This window comes from Lotus japonicus, chromosome 5 (assembly GCF_012489685.1).
Source record: "Lotus japonicus ecotype B-129 chromosome 5, LjGifu_v1.2".
Lineage (NCBI taxonomy): Eukaryota > Viridiplantae > Streptophyta > Magnoliopsida > Fabales > Fabaceae > Lotus > Lotus japonicus.
Genome location: NC_080045.1, coordinates 48,646,730 through 48,661,997, shown reverse-complemented (window position 1 = coordinate 48,661,997; position 15,268 = coordinate 48,646,730). Strand labels below are relative to the sequence as shown.

Sequence of the window (15,268 nt, the reverse complement as noted above, 5' to 3'; positions counted from 1 at the left end):
GACCTATAACGTTTGTTTTTTCCTCAGCCCACAAACCACTTTGCCTATAAAACCAGCACCTACTCTCATATTCCATTCTGTCCAGTGAGTTTGCTTTTCGGTTATTCTTCACACTAACCAAAGCAAAACCATGGAACCACCAATGCGACAACCACCTCCGCCGCGTTCCTCCGCCGCTACGACCATCCTCGGCAAATACCAGGTCATCCGCCTCCTCGGCCGCGGAAGCTTCGCGAAGGTCTACCAAGCCCGCTCCCTCATCGACGGCACCATCGTCGCCGTCAAAATCATCGACAAATCGAAGACCGTTGACGCCGCCATGGAACCTCGTATAGTCCGTGAGATCGACGCCATGCGCCGCCTCCACCACCACCCCAACATCCTCCGCATCCACGAGGTCATGGCGACGAAAACCAAGATCCACCTCGTCGTTGAGTTCGCCGCTGGCGGCGAACTCTTCTCCGCCATCTCCCGCCGTGGGAAGCTCCCGGAGAATACAGCTCGCCGCTACTTCCAGCAGCTGGTCTCCGCTCTCCGATTCTGCCACCGTAACGGCGTCGCCCACCGCGACCTCAAGCCGCAGAATCTCCTCCTCGACGCCGCTGGTAACCTCAAGGTCTCCGACTTCGGACTCTCCGCCTTGCCGGAGCATCTCCAGAACGGGCTCCTACACACCGCTTGCGGTACTCCGGCGTACACCGCGCCGGAGATTCTCCGTCTCAGCGGCGGATACGATGGCTCCAAGGCCGATGCATGGTCCTGCGGCCTCGTCCTCTTCGTCCTCCTCGCCGGGTACCTTCCCTTCGACGATTCCAACATCGCGGCGATGTACAGGAAGATTTCCCGGCGAGACTACCAGTTCCCGGAGTGGATCACGAAGCCGGCCCGGTTCGTGATCCGCCGGTTGCTCGACCCGAACCCGGAGACCCGTATGAGCGTGGAGGATCTGTATGGGAACTCATGGTTCAAGAAATCGCTGAAGGTGGAAGCTGAATCAGAGACAGAGAGTAGCACCCTCAATTTGGATTCTGGGTATGGAAATAGAGTGAGAGGTTTGGGGGTGAACGCGTTTGATTTGATATCAATGTCTTCAGGGTTGGATTTGAGTGGGTTGTTTCAGGATGAGGGAAAGAGGAAGGAGAAGAGGTTCACTTCTGGTGCAAAGTTGGAGGTGGTGGAGGAGAAGGTGAAGGAGATTGGAGGGGTTTTGGGGTTTAAGGTTGAGGTTGGGAAGGATAGTACTGCAATTGGGTTGGTGAAAGGGAAGGTGGCTTTGGTAGTTCAGGTGTTTGAGATTTTGCCTGATGAGCTTCTTCTGGTGGCTGTTAAGGTGGTGGAAGGTGGGTTGGAGTTTGAGGAGAATCATTGGGGTGATTGGAAATTGGGGTTGCAAGATCTTGTGCTCTCTTGGTATAATGAATGATCCTGGACATGGAATGATGTACAGTGTGACTCAACATCAAGAGTGCTAGCTGTTTTGACTTAGATAATCATCCTTGAATATGAATTGACCCTCATGGTAGTAGTACAGAGAGAGTGTTGTTTATGTTGTTCTTTTTGTTCTTCTTAAGCTAAAGGTGGTTGATTTCCTGCATCTGCATGTGGAGTGCAGTGTACTAAGAGTAAGAAGGACCAATTTCCTAAGGTAGATGATGACAAAAAAATACATGTATGATATTGATGCTTGATCTTTTGTTAGAGATACTTCTTGATTTTGAGGTGATATTGGTTATATTGCAGGAGTATTGACTTATGCTGATTTCATCTCTTCATTAAAAAAAAAACTAAAAATATGTTTTAGTCAGTATGAATAGTTAAGACTTAAATGGTAATATTCATTTGTTTCAGAAAGCTCCTTGTTTTTCTTGAATAATTTTACTTTAATTCTTAACTGTAATAAAACTGAAAATTATACCATTTGGAGAAGGAGTTCAATTTTTGTGCACTGTCAGTTTGATCATTTAATGTGCACCAATTCAAAATTATTCTAATTTTGGACCACCTATTTTAACATGTTGTTATAGGTTAAACTCAGCAGTCATACCCTCCCTTTATCCTCCTCATTCACCTCAAAGCTTCACCATTTTTCTCAGCCAACTACTATATGCCATCGCATGATGACCAACCGCCACAGCCAAACCCAGTGACCACCCCTTACACCTCCTCCCATCGAACCACCACATATTTATAGGAGAACTAGCGGGGAGAAGTGAGGAGATGAAAGAAGGAAAATGAAAAAATGTTCATCGAGGAGAGGAAGAGTTGGGGGTAGGGATCATGAGTGATTTGAATGAGGATCGAGAGGGAGAGGAGGTTGAGGGTGGCAGAGACTTAAATAAGTTATAGCTAGACGGAAAAAATCGTGGGTAAAGTTACCAACGGCCTAAACCGATGGTTTTTAAAAGTTGTCGGAAAAAATTACTAACAATGGCTTATAGCCACATTTTTTCGTTATCATTAATTAAGCATTATCCACAATTTTTTTTATTAACAACAACTATTGGTCATAGGTTCAACAATTTTCTTATAGTGTTTTGTGCTTATGCTATGTCGGGGTCGTAAATGGCTCAAATTGGTTAGGATAGAATGAACATGAAAAGATGACGCGAACGGTAAACCTAAGTAGGTGGTGGTTTGGTGGTTGAGCTTAGTAGAACGATGGTGGATATTAATTGGTTAATAGTGGCTGGAGTTGCCGGAGATGAAGTTGCTAGAATCTGTAAGGAGAAAAGAAAGAGGGAAACAAAAGGACAAGGGTATTTTTATCTTGCCCACCAATTTTATTATAGTTTTCTTAGTTAGTGTGAAGCTATGTGATAGGAAAAAAAATTATTGATTCACAAAATTAGAAACCGCCAGACTCGAAGCTTTTCATTTATTTTTTTTTCTATTATTATTATTATATCATTTATCATATTTCTTTGTTATTTTTATTTTTATATATCTCTATTAAGTGTTGGTGTATGTATGTATCACATCGATCACTTATCACATTCTCAAAATATATGTTATACCCCTACGTAGCACTCATTACACACATTATGGGCATGCATTTGTTTGAACGCATCATGCAACCGATTTCTCTGTACACATATGAAAGACGGCACCTCCAAGGTATCATCATCTTCATTAACATTTTCTAATGCTATGCTCACTGTATTGAAACTTGAAAGCTAGCTGGAGTAATTTTTTTAAAAGAAATATAGAACCTAATATAATATAATATTCCTATTATTACTTTCTTCTCCTCCTTAATTTCCACTAACTATCCAACATAATATAAGAGCACTCCGGTGGAAAAATAGTTTATTCAATATGTATAGGAGCATTATTGGGAGCTGCATGCGAAGTTGCAAGGTCCTACCAGTCCAGTAGTGATCAAGTCTTCCAAATTTCAACGGGTTCAAATCGTGCATGTTATTTTCTTAAAATCAAATTAATGTTCATATATTTTTTTTTTTGATAAGGGTTTATGTTCATATATATTAAACAAGAAAAACATCATGATCTCTTGCTGGGACGCAACAATTGAAAACCACAATTTCTACGGTGGAGAATTGTTGAGAAAGATAGAAAGATACCTCATACCGACATTGAATAAAATACATAGCAAACAGGGTAGTCAAACTCTAATAATCAAGCAAGTGATGATGAAAACCTCTTGCAAATGCATTTTCAAGTGCATCTGATTGTTACTTATATGACTGATATGACTGCATCTGATTGTTACTTAATCTCTAATTTAGATTTTTATTCTTTTGAATTGTGATCAAGTCAATTCTTGTCTTGGCAAATAGTGGAAGTTCATCATTTTATTTTATTTTGGCAAATGAAACCTACGGTATGCATTAATGACAATTATATGCATAGTCCATTTATTCTATGTGAGTCATAATTAAATAGAAAATATTTACTTATAGATCCGCAGGGGCCAACGTTAGCTTTTTAATAAAGAAACCAGTGTATACATGAAGATTCTCAAACTTTAATAGAAATTTACTATATATATGCATGAGTGAAATAAAACATAGGAGTGTGTTAAATCAAATAATAATATAATATGCATGTAAAATTTTCTTGAAATAGGAGAGTGTTTCTTGTAGATATATTTTAGGTTTTCATTAAATATATTATATGCATTGTTGGATACATATGAGCATAAATATCAAAATCTATCAAGGTCATCTTTCTCTGTCGGTGTAGCTTCTCAGTGCTTCGATCGATCGAGCATACAACAACGTCTACACAGTTTACCAACACTAAACGGACAAACAATTCATCTTTATAAAGTTTCTCAGATAGTGACGAGTTGATATATTGTATCCCTAGCTAGCTACTTCAAGAGATAGACTCAAACACGCGTGTATTTTTGTGTTTTTACAACTTACAACAACACTAATAAGAGATACGAGAGGAGTGTTACCAAGGTGATACTCTCTTTTTAACTTCCTTCATTTCAATTAAATTGGTTAGAATTTATGTATGCTTCACCGAATTAAGAATAGAACTCATATGACTTAATTGAAATTTTACATAAATTTCGATCAATTAATTAGGAAGAAATGTTAGTATTTCTTTAAGATATTTAAGCGAGCCAACAGGGGTGAATTTAGACCGTATATATCACTGTGGCTAAACATAAAAGAAATTTTAAACTAAAATATACTGAAAATATTTTTTTTTCAAAAAAGAGAAATATTATAGATAAAACCATGAGAGTTTACAGTCCAAGGGTGATTAGATAGCAAACACCCTCTGTCACAAAGTGATCTCCCATGTATTTAGAGACATTCTTAAACAAAAAACATGGCAAACAAAATGCTAGGTACTTAGATTCACTATAATCAATCGAATCATACAAATCAAACAAATTTTATAATTAATTATTAACTATGTAATATATTAATATAGTCCAAAATTATATACAAGGTATCCACAAATAACAATCATTATTTACTTTCATTCTTGTCATCTTTATCTCTGACTTCATGACTATTACTATGTATTAAGAATTGTCACTAATAACATACAATTAAAAAAACTGGTGTGACTAAAGCCACACCTAGCCTTACACATGGTGACATGATCCGCCCATGGAGCCATATCTTTCTATTTTTAGTTCATTACTCTTTCTATTTATATATATTTAGGTCAAGCGACCCAAGCATGCTTGAGGAATAGTAGATTTTATGTAAAGTTTCTTTTTCTTATATTACTTCTCTTAAACGATAATTAAGGCTTTTTTTATTTCATAAGGACAAATCTTGAAGTTGAAGATTCGGTGGTGTCTTTTCAGAATTTTTTTTCTAAATAATGCAAAAAATATTTTTAATTAGCAAAAAGGGTACTAAAAACAATATTTAGCAAGATGGGGTACTTTGTTGGGTTCCGCAATTAATGTTGCGAATTGCAAGTCTGAAAAAGTAAAAGCTGATTGGGAAATGATGGGTGAATGATGGGTTGCAGGGTGATTGGAAAATAATTGCCTTATGATTTTGGCCGTGTGTGGGAGCCGCATGTTTTCTTGCGAGTCCAACTTGAGATGCATGGGGAAGGGCCACGTGCTGACTGACTGACTCGAGGAGGAAGGGCCACGTGCTGACTGATTGACTCGAGGAGGACACATTGATGGGGAGTGGGAGCCGCATGTTTTATTGCGAGACCAACTTTTCAGGGTGAATGATGGCACAATGATTCAAGTGATATGGGGCAGGGTGGCAGGGTGGCAGGGGAACAAGACAGGACCCGTGAGTCTGGCTGCATGGGGAAGGAACGTGGCAGCTCTGATTTGACCATGGAACCGCAATAAATGTTGCGAATTGTAGTGTTTTGTGGCGGTCTCCAACCCCTACAAATAGACCGCCACTCTCCCAACTCCCTCAACTCCAACTCCCAAATCTCTTAACTCTCACAACTTTCTCCCAACTCTCGACCAATTTTCTCTCAACTCTCAAAGTGTTAATTTCTTTGAACTCTCCCCCCTCAAAATAAAGGTATTTTCTCTACTCTTTCAACCTTTACTTTGAAATATTTTTTTAAGGTTTTGTTAATAATGATATAAGTAAATGACTAGTTTTCATATGTGACTTGATTATTATTACTAACTATATTGTATAACTTTTATTAATTATTAGCATTAAGTTTTGTTACTTAAATTATTTTAGAATTATTATCATTAAGTTTTGTTACTTAAATTATTTTAGAATTATTATCATTAAGTTTTATTAAATTATTTTAGAATTATTATCATTAAATTTTATTAACTATCATCTTTTATTCATTATGTTCAATAGGTATTGTAAATGGCCGACCAAGAAGTGGTCAAATTGGGTCCGAGGAATGATAGTGTGTTGTATTTGCAAAAAGATGGCAAACACGTGTCTGTTGGTGCGTGGAACCAAATAAATAGAATTCTGAAAGTGAGAAAATATCGGGATTTTCGAGATTTTATTCCCGCTGAAATTGTAGGCCACCTTCGTCAAGCCGGATTTTACGAAGCTGCCTTAGCTGGGTCTCTGAAACTTGACAAAGTTTTAATATCAGCTATGGTGGAGCGATGGAGGCCTGAGACACACACGTTTCATATGCCGTTCGGAGAGTGTACTATCACTCTGCAAGATGTTGCTGTTCATCTTGGCTTACCCATTGATGGGAATCCTGTCACCGGAGTTACTTGGTGTGATTGGTCTGAGCTTGTAGAGGACTTGCTCGGAGTGGTGCCACCCGCCAGTGCTATCAAAGGAGGTGGCTTGAAGTTGGTTTGGCTGGCTGAGCAATTTAATTTTCATAATCTAGCCGGTGCCGACCCGATACAACTTATGTATGCTGCAAGAGCATTCATCTTGCGACTAATTGGTACTTTCTTACTTTGTGACCACACCGGTTCACATGTCCCTCTTAGATATCTCATTCTCTTACGAGACTTTGAGGAGACCGCAAAGTATAGTTGGGGTTCAGCCGTACTAGCACTTCTCTATCATGAGTTGTGTTATGCAACTGGTGCTTCACGTACAGAGATTGGCGGCTGTGCTTATTTGATACAAGTGTGGGCATGGCTAAGGATTCCAGGAATCGGCCCGGATCCACCGAGGTTGCACCGTGGCCTCCCACTCGCGGCAAGGTATGCACATAATTTAAATAATAAATTTCGTTGTTAATTTCATGTCCTTAAATTCAAACATTACGGTTCATTCATTTTTTATATATTAAACAGATGGAGGGACCCGGATCCGGAAAAACCAATAAAGTGGGCAAAGAAGCAAATCGAGTGGTGGCGCACCAAACTAGACGATTTGAGTTCTAATGACGTGAGTAGCTTGTCGGACTTTGCTTATCTTTATTTTCATTTAAATTCTTATCCTTCTTGTGTATGTAGTTTGTGTGGAAGTCGTACTCTGATCGTGTTCTCAATGGGCTTCCGGAACGTTGTCGAGAAAACATGCATTTATGGAGAACTGTGGTGCCAATGGTACTCTATCACATTTCAGAGTGGCATCAACCGGATCGAGTTATGCAACAATTCGGGATGTTTCAACCTGTACCGGATGCACCGTCTCAACTTAATGAAATGCATGATATTTCTCTAAAAGGGAAGGAAAAGCAGGATTGGGTACATAACATGCGTGGTTTTATACAGCTGTGGTCGGAGAGGCACCAGAGGTTGGCTAACCAACCCGAGACTAATACTCTTGTTGGGCCAAATGATGAGTACATGATTTGGTACGACAAGTATTCCGTTCGTTGGTTGACGCGTGCGGCTGCAACAAGGGGGCAAATGGTTATTATTTTTAAATTGTTGTGTTATTTTTACTTCTGTATTCATATATGTGCGTAACATCCTCACTCTGTTATTAATAATGTAGGCTATGCGCGTTCAGCATGTATGGTATGGACTGACACCTGAAGGTCGCCCACTATACACGGATCATGACCTTCAGAACCAAGCTGCTCGTTGGCTTACACTTTGCCATGCAAGTGACAGGATATCTCATCCCGCTGCATCGGTTCCTAGCTTTCCTATGGAGTTTACACACGCAACCACAAATGACATACCGCCGACTGGAAAAGAAGAAGGGGAAGGTCTTGGAAGACGGCGAGAATCTCAGATTCCCGAACATGTTATTATTCAGGGGGGAACACTACCACCTCCACATGGACAGTACTCATTGTACCCCCTTGATCTGAATGAGACATACCGACCATACTATTATGGGGCGGGGTCATCTGGGGTTCATGATGATCAGGAAGAGACACCGATGCAGATGCCCGAGACTCAAACAATGTATGGATCTCAGCCATATACTCCCTCGGCACAATTTGATGGATCCATGTCTCAGCCATATATACCAACACCGCATTTTGACAGTTCACAATCTCAGCCATATGTGCCGGCACCGCCTTTTGATGGATCACACTCTCAACAATTTGTGTCATCAACAAATTTTGTTGGTGAACAGTCATTTGCCGGGTCACAACATGGCTATGACAACTTTCAGACACCGCCAGTGCATATGCAGGACGTTAGTCCAGATACTTGGAATCCAATGGGTGACTGGGATGGTGTTGCAATTCGTGAATTGCTGGATCCTCCTCGACCGCAATTCTGGCAAGATATAGACCCTTCGCAGCTCCAGCAGACACAGGCTAACTTCCAACTGGACTTGAACCGTGCAGCTGCAGGGGGAGACCCAGATAGGCCATACCGGGATGCAAGAGACCGTCCTTATCCTAATTGTCGAAATTGTTAATTTGTTGTATCATTTACTTATAATTAGTGAATTTAAAGTTGGTGTGTAATATATTTTAGACTTCAAAGTTGCTGTGTAATATATTGGTGTGTAATATATTAGTGTTTATATTTTAGACTTTTAAGTTTGGGTTTATATATATATATATATATAATATATATAGTTTATATATATATAATATATATAGTTTTTATATATATACGAGTATTATATAGTTTATAATAAAAAATTAGTTTATACATTAAACTTTTAGTTTATATATATATATATATATGTATATAGTATACGAGTATATAATAATACTATACTATTAAATTCTTTCTTTCTTGTTTTGATATGTACTAGCATCCAATTCATATTAAGTTAGAAACAATAGTAATGAGCCAATGTTTAAGCTCTAACATAATTATTTCTCACATGCATTTGGACTACACTTCAAGCTTACACACAGTGATTAATTTAAGAGCTTGCACAATTAAAGCAACATAATTATCTTTGTAGTGACACTGATCTCCGACTCGGCTGAGATTGATTCTCCCTTAAGTCCATCTCATTTCTTATACGGGTAGACCTTGGACGACCCTTCTTCCGTATTTTGGCAGGATCTGGAGCAATTCTAGGCCCAGCTCTGGGCGGCATGTTCAGATCATTCCCAATGGGGTACCACTGCCCTGAATACGCATCCACAATGTTCTGAATCGTATAAACAGGGTCCACATATTGAAGATAGTCTAAACTCTGGTTGGCGCACGCGGCGATCACATGTGAACAAGGATATTTGAACGTCTGGAAGCGCCCACATTCGCAAGTTCTTTCATCTAAGTTCAGTCGCCACGTATAACCACTGCGATGGTTCTGCTGGTTGAATCCCTCCTCTACTTCGAACCTGGACCTATCTATGCTATACGTCCGCACAATGTGAGACTGGGCAATCGTCGCATTCTTTGTCATGGCCTCCATGACCTTGTTACAATATATGTCGCCGGCTCTTTGTTGTGCTGCTGCTGCAGAACCTCGCTGCACAAAATATTCCACAAGCCTGCCATATGTGCATTTAACAAGTGCAGTGATAGGCAAGTTTCTAGCACCCCTAAACACTTTGTTCACAGCCTCAGATAAGTTCGTGGTCATGTGGCCATACCTACGACCTTCCACATCACACGCTCGGCTCCATTTCTCATTACTGATGTCATTTATCCATTGCCGGACAGCTGTGTTGTGCCCTCGAAACGCCGCTAAGCGTTGCTCGAAAAGATATGGGCAAGGCTCGTAAGCTGCACATTTCAAACAAATTTCAATATTCCATATTAAAAAAACATCGCATTGAACTAATGAACAGACGCAAACTTACCCATATTTATCAGTTCATTTTTTTGCTCTGTGTTGTGAAACCTGTTGTTGAAATTACTGGCAACGTGGCGAATGCAATACACATGATAAGCGTTTGGTGGCTGCCACCCGTTAGACGGATTCCCCACTGCTGAGAGAATGCTAGCGTGTCTGTCTGATATTAGACATATCCCTTGTTTCTTGGTGACATGCACACGCATCAGACGAAGAAACCACGTCCAAGCACCGAGTGTTTCTCCCTCCACAATTGCAAAAGCTAAAGGCAACACATTACTGTTCCCGTCCTGTGTCGTGGCAATAAGCAAAGTTCCACTATACTTTCCGTAGAGGAATGTGCCATCAATTTGTATCATTGGCTTGCAATAGTTGAATGCGTCACAACATTGTTTGTACGTCCAAAACACTCGACCAAATTTCTTGAAATCAGGAACAACATTGCCATACTGGTCCTTATAGTCAGTTGTGACAAACTCGTAATGGGATCCAGGGGAAAACCTCAGCATATATTCCAACCACCTAGGGAGCAGGTCGTAAGACTCCTCCCAATCACCGAACACGCGAGCAAGTGCTTTTTGCTTCGCCTTCCAAGCTTTAAAGTATGACACCATATAATTGAGTTGACCACTTATCCTCTCTTGTATGAGGGAAATAGGGATAGTTGGTTGGGCACTTACCATGCCTAAGACATAAAAGAAAAATAATGTATGTTAATAGCAATTTCATATTTGTAAATGTGTAGCGAAATAATAATCATATGTAAGCAATATATACCAAGAATGTAGTTGGACATGAAGGTGGACGTCATCTTCTTGTGGTCTTGAGAAGTCATCGCATTTAAGCACGTATGCGAACCCCCCCCCCCCCATTTGGATATGATCCATTTACCAATTTTCTTGGATAGATGTGCCCTTATCCTCCACGGGCAGCCATCTACGGATTTCTGACACTTTGCAGTAAAGTACTCTGGCTTGGATTCACTCATCTTATAAGTTTGATTTAGTCTAAAACAATAGTGTAACAAGGCATCCTGTACAGCACGCTTGTTTTCAAAAATCAACCCTTTACATAAGTCATCACCTAGCTTCCATGATCCATTCACATCCGTTTCAGAATAAAAATCAGTTTCTTCATCTGGGTGATCCCAGTTAATATATGTATAATGCGAAGAAGCACTCCAGAATGGGGCCGTGTTTGGGTGGCCTATAAAATTATAGAAATATATCAAGTACCATATATTTATAAAAAACAACGCTTGATGAGATATGTTGATTGTACATACCTTGAGTTTCAACATTGACATTCACTGGTGCCGCAGGTTGATCAGCAGGATGAGGTGCCATCCGAGGCTGAGGATTAGCGTGTCGGTCTCCCTCATCGTCTGTGTCAGACTCGTCACCTCCTTCTTGCATTCTTTCATCTTCATTGTGGTCATCGTCTGAAGGAATGACTTCACCGTCCACATTATCATTGTCAAGGCGGTAGTCATAATCATCGCCCAAATTAACTGCGACATCCGAAGGAACGACGATATTGGTCTCTTCAATACTCATAACGCTAAAAGGCACAGTATATGGTTCTGCAAGAAGCTCCTCATCAACAACATGTCTACCACCGTCTTCAGTGGGTCTCGGTTGAGTAGACGACAGATACGTCGGCACTGACATTGATGAACTTCCAGCTTCAGTAACTTCAACATACAGCTCCAGCTGAACCATATATGACTGCTGACTAAATGCATCCATCATGACTTGAACATCAACATTATCAACTATCTCAAAATGCGTAAAAAAAATGGGATTCGGTGTCGTCATAAATCTAGAGCTGACTCTAGAAATCATCTGGTTCCTTTGCAGCTTCAACCTTTCGTGGATTTTCTTCTTCAAACGGTCGAAGGTAATGTTTCGCTTCAGATGCATGGACCTTCTCCGACCTTCGAATATGGCACCTTGGTCGCCATGGACAACCCTGCCATCGTAATACACAAAAGTAATAACTTGATCCATTGCAAAGGTTTTTTTCGTTACAGAAACGTTCTGAAATGCAGGAGATTGAAGTTTTGAAAATATTGAAGTGTATTTTTCGTAGAAGAAAGTTATGAGGCTCAGGAGTTAACTTATAGTGTTTTGAATTCGCAAAAATAATTGAGAATCCAGTCAATCTCGCTTATTTTGTCATTTTGTATATCCTGGATTCGCAAAAAAAATTGAGCATTCAATCTTAGCCATTCCTTTCCCTCCATGTCAGTACTGCCACCTGAAAAGCACCTGAAAAGCACTTGAATTCGCAGGTAAAGTCGCGACACCAATAACGTGCAACCTGCCACCCTGCCACCCTGCCACCATCATTGACCATCATTCCAACTACATGGAAAACGCAAGAAAACTTGCGAATCCAATAACGTGCAACCTGCCACCCTGACATGGAAAACGCAAGAAAACTTGCGAATCCCACCATCATAAAGCAATGATTTCCCCAATCACCCTGCACCTCCCAACGCAGTCAGACCTTTTTCAGAATAATAGATGGAAACGCAACAAAACTCGCGAATCCCACTAAAAGTACCCCATCTTGCTAAATAAATTTTTTCGTGCCCCTTTTTGCTAATTAAAAAACTTTTTTGCATTATTTAGAAAAAAAATTCGTCTTTTCATTTAATAATATATTACTTGTACACAGCATTTCGTTAATTACTTAAAGATATCGATAATGTCTATCTTTTCCTTTCGGATTGTTTACTCTCTGCTGCTTTAATTTGTTTAGATTTTTCTAAAACGCCAACAAAATCAATAACAGATAGATTTTTTTTACAAGATGAAAAAAGCACAAACCAAAAACACAAAAAAGGGCATAGCACAAAACTATGGTCTCACAAATAGACACCCAACACATCTATACAAACATAAAAATGTTCATTCCATCAAGAGGAGATGGAATATATACTATAAGTTCATCTTCTTGACACGCTTCATGCTTAAATTACAAGAAGATGACATTTTATTATACCGATGGTTTTTTAGTTGCTTCAAAACCATTGAAGAATCAACATCGGGTTTGTGCAAAAAGAATTCATGACAACTAAAATCGTAAAAAATTGTAGATCCATGCGGGAAACTTCTAGCAACAATTTTACCGACGATTTTAAACGTCAAAATTGTATCAATTTGAGGTAGGTGTGCCAAATTAACCTACAGTCATAAACTGTCAGTTAACTTGGCGGGCGAACGCTCCCACTCAAAATGAGTTTGAATTTTTAGTACCGACACCATAAACTATCGGTAAACTTGGCGGGCAAACACTCATGCTCAAAATGAATCTGAAAGTTTCGTAATGATGGGTTAATCCATCGGTAGTCTATATAAGCATGATATAATATTGTCATTATAATGGGTGAATTATCGGCAACTGCAGCCGTCGGTAATTTGTATAAGTCCTCCGGTTCAGCATGATAATCATGAGTGCTTGGCTTTCATTTCTAAGGGTTAATTTTCAATATTTATATTGTATTTTATTTCATTTATTTTTAAATGCAGTTTTTAATTTTTAATTTTCTAATTTCTTTGGTTACAATGCTCTGCATCAACTGGAGGTTAGTAAATTGACGGAATGATGACCGAATGACAAGAATTGAACAATTGCATTACTAGCTAGTAAATTCAAAATAACTCATTTTTAAAAAGTCCATAATTACACAATCATATTACTTCAGAGACCAAAAGTGCAATTAAGAAGAAAAATAACCCTCAGGGCTTGAGCTTAATAAGATGAAAAACGTGAGAAATTAAGTACAAAATCTTGTTCAAATTCAAGATCAAATTGTCCGTTATACAATTGGTATGCAATGCAAGGTTTGTTTAAATTTGCAAATTAAAATGTAATATATTTCATGTATTAAAAGAGCGAACTGTTATTTGGAAAAACAATAAAATCATATTAAAATTTAAGAATATTAAAACTTACTACTTCATCAAGCTTTGAAATGATCTATACATTGTAGGAGCATTATTGTTTCGTAGTTTTCTGTTGTTTTGTCTTTGTTTTTGTGTTTTTTTTAGCTCACAGCCTTACGCGTGGACAAACGACTTATTCATGGCCCATAAGACTGGGCCGAGAACCTAAGAAGATTGAATAAAATAACATTTACAAAAAAATTTCGAAAAAAAAAAGAACAAAGGGAAAGTTGATAGAAGATAAAAAATAATTGGGCCAAGTTTTCTGAATCAATAAAAGACATAGAAAGAAGGTTTGTAACATATTTTTGGGAATAAAAAATTTATTAATCAATCCGCTCCGTCCATTATCCAAATAATAGAGTGGTAACTTTATTTCGCTCTGTCATAAAATACTTAAACAATAGAATGAAATCTTTAATCAATTCCGCTCCGCTTCATTCCGTTCCATTATATTTCATTCCGCTCTGCTCCATTATATTCCGTCAATCCAAACATAGCCTTAGAGGTTCACTTGGAAATAAGTATTGTAAAGTCTCATGAATGTGTTAACATGCAAATGAGAGTTCGTTTACTAACTCAAAAAGCAAATATGTTTATTAGTTATGTCGTTAAGCTCAGTTCACCTTAGATACTAGATAGTCTGACTAAATAGATGTGTTTATTAATTAGTATATATATTAAAAGTGCATGATGAACAAGTAGCACAAGATTCATGAAATGGATTTTTTTCTCTCTACAAAAAGAAGCATCAAACTCCTCTAGTATAAGGAAAAAGTAGGTGAAAGAGGTTATGCTTTCTTCTAGTGGGGGCTTTCTGATCTATTCATGAGGATTTTCTATCCTATTTGGGATTTCCTCCTTTTCCTAATGAGAGAACTCTATCCTCAATGGAGGAATTTCGATCCACCCATCAACCTTCGTTTTTTTACCTTCACCGTCATCATCCGCTCATGCCTCAACATTTCCATCATCCTTCCATGAAATCACCTTTTTTATTTGCTAACAACTTCTTTGATCTTGTTTTTATTAGCCATCTAGTCACTTGTATCCCTCTACTATAATGTTGGCGATCATGTCAATATTATTGTGTATTATTGTTAAGCCAAAATTACAAGTACTACAATTCTCGACACCATGGTGCAAAAGTGGTTTCTCGACAGAAAGGGTTGGGCGAAGCCGGCAACTCAGCACACGATGTCCCTCAAAGACAAGGTAGTAAAA

The 15,268-nt window shown here is 38.9% G+C and overlaps 2 protein-coding genes across 2 annotated transcripts; one reads left to right on the top strand and one right to left on the bottom strand.

The window, feature by feature from the left end:
• The first annotated feature begins 60 nt into the window (after positions 1-60).
• On the top strand, positions 61-1,759 carry LOC130720245 (CBL-interacting serine/threonine-protein kinase 4-like). The gene has a single exon (XM_057570871.1). It carries the CDS (start codon positions 131-133, stop codon positions 1,421-1,423), a length of 1,293 nt encoding a protein of 430 aa, XP_057426854.1. The 5' UTR covers positions 61-130; the 3' UTR covers positions 1,424-1,759.
• Positions 1,760-9,039: 7,280 nt separating this feature from the next.
• On the bottom strand, positions 9,040-12,730 carry LOC130720906 (uncharacterized). Its single transcript, XM_057571609.1, has 4 exons — positions 11,377-12,730; positions 10,869-11,297; positions 10,099-10,776; positions 9,040-10,021 (listed from the first exon to the last, which is right to left on the bottom strand). The coding sequence occupies exons 1-4, from the start codon at positions 12,098-12,100 to the stop codon at positions 9,237-9,239; spliced, it is 2,616 nt and encodes an 871-aa protein (XP_057427592.1). The 5' UTR covers positions 12,101-12,730; the 3' UTR covers positions 9,040-9,236.
• Positions 12,731-15,268: the final 2,538 nt, after the last annotated feature.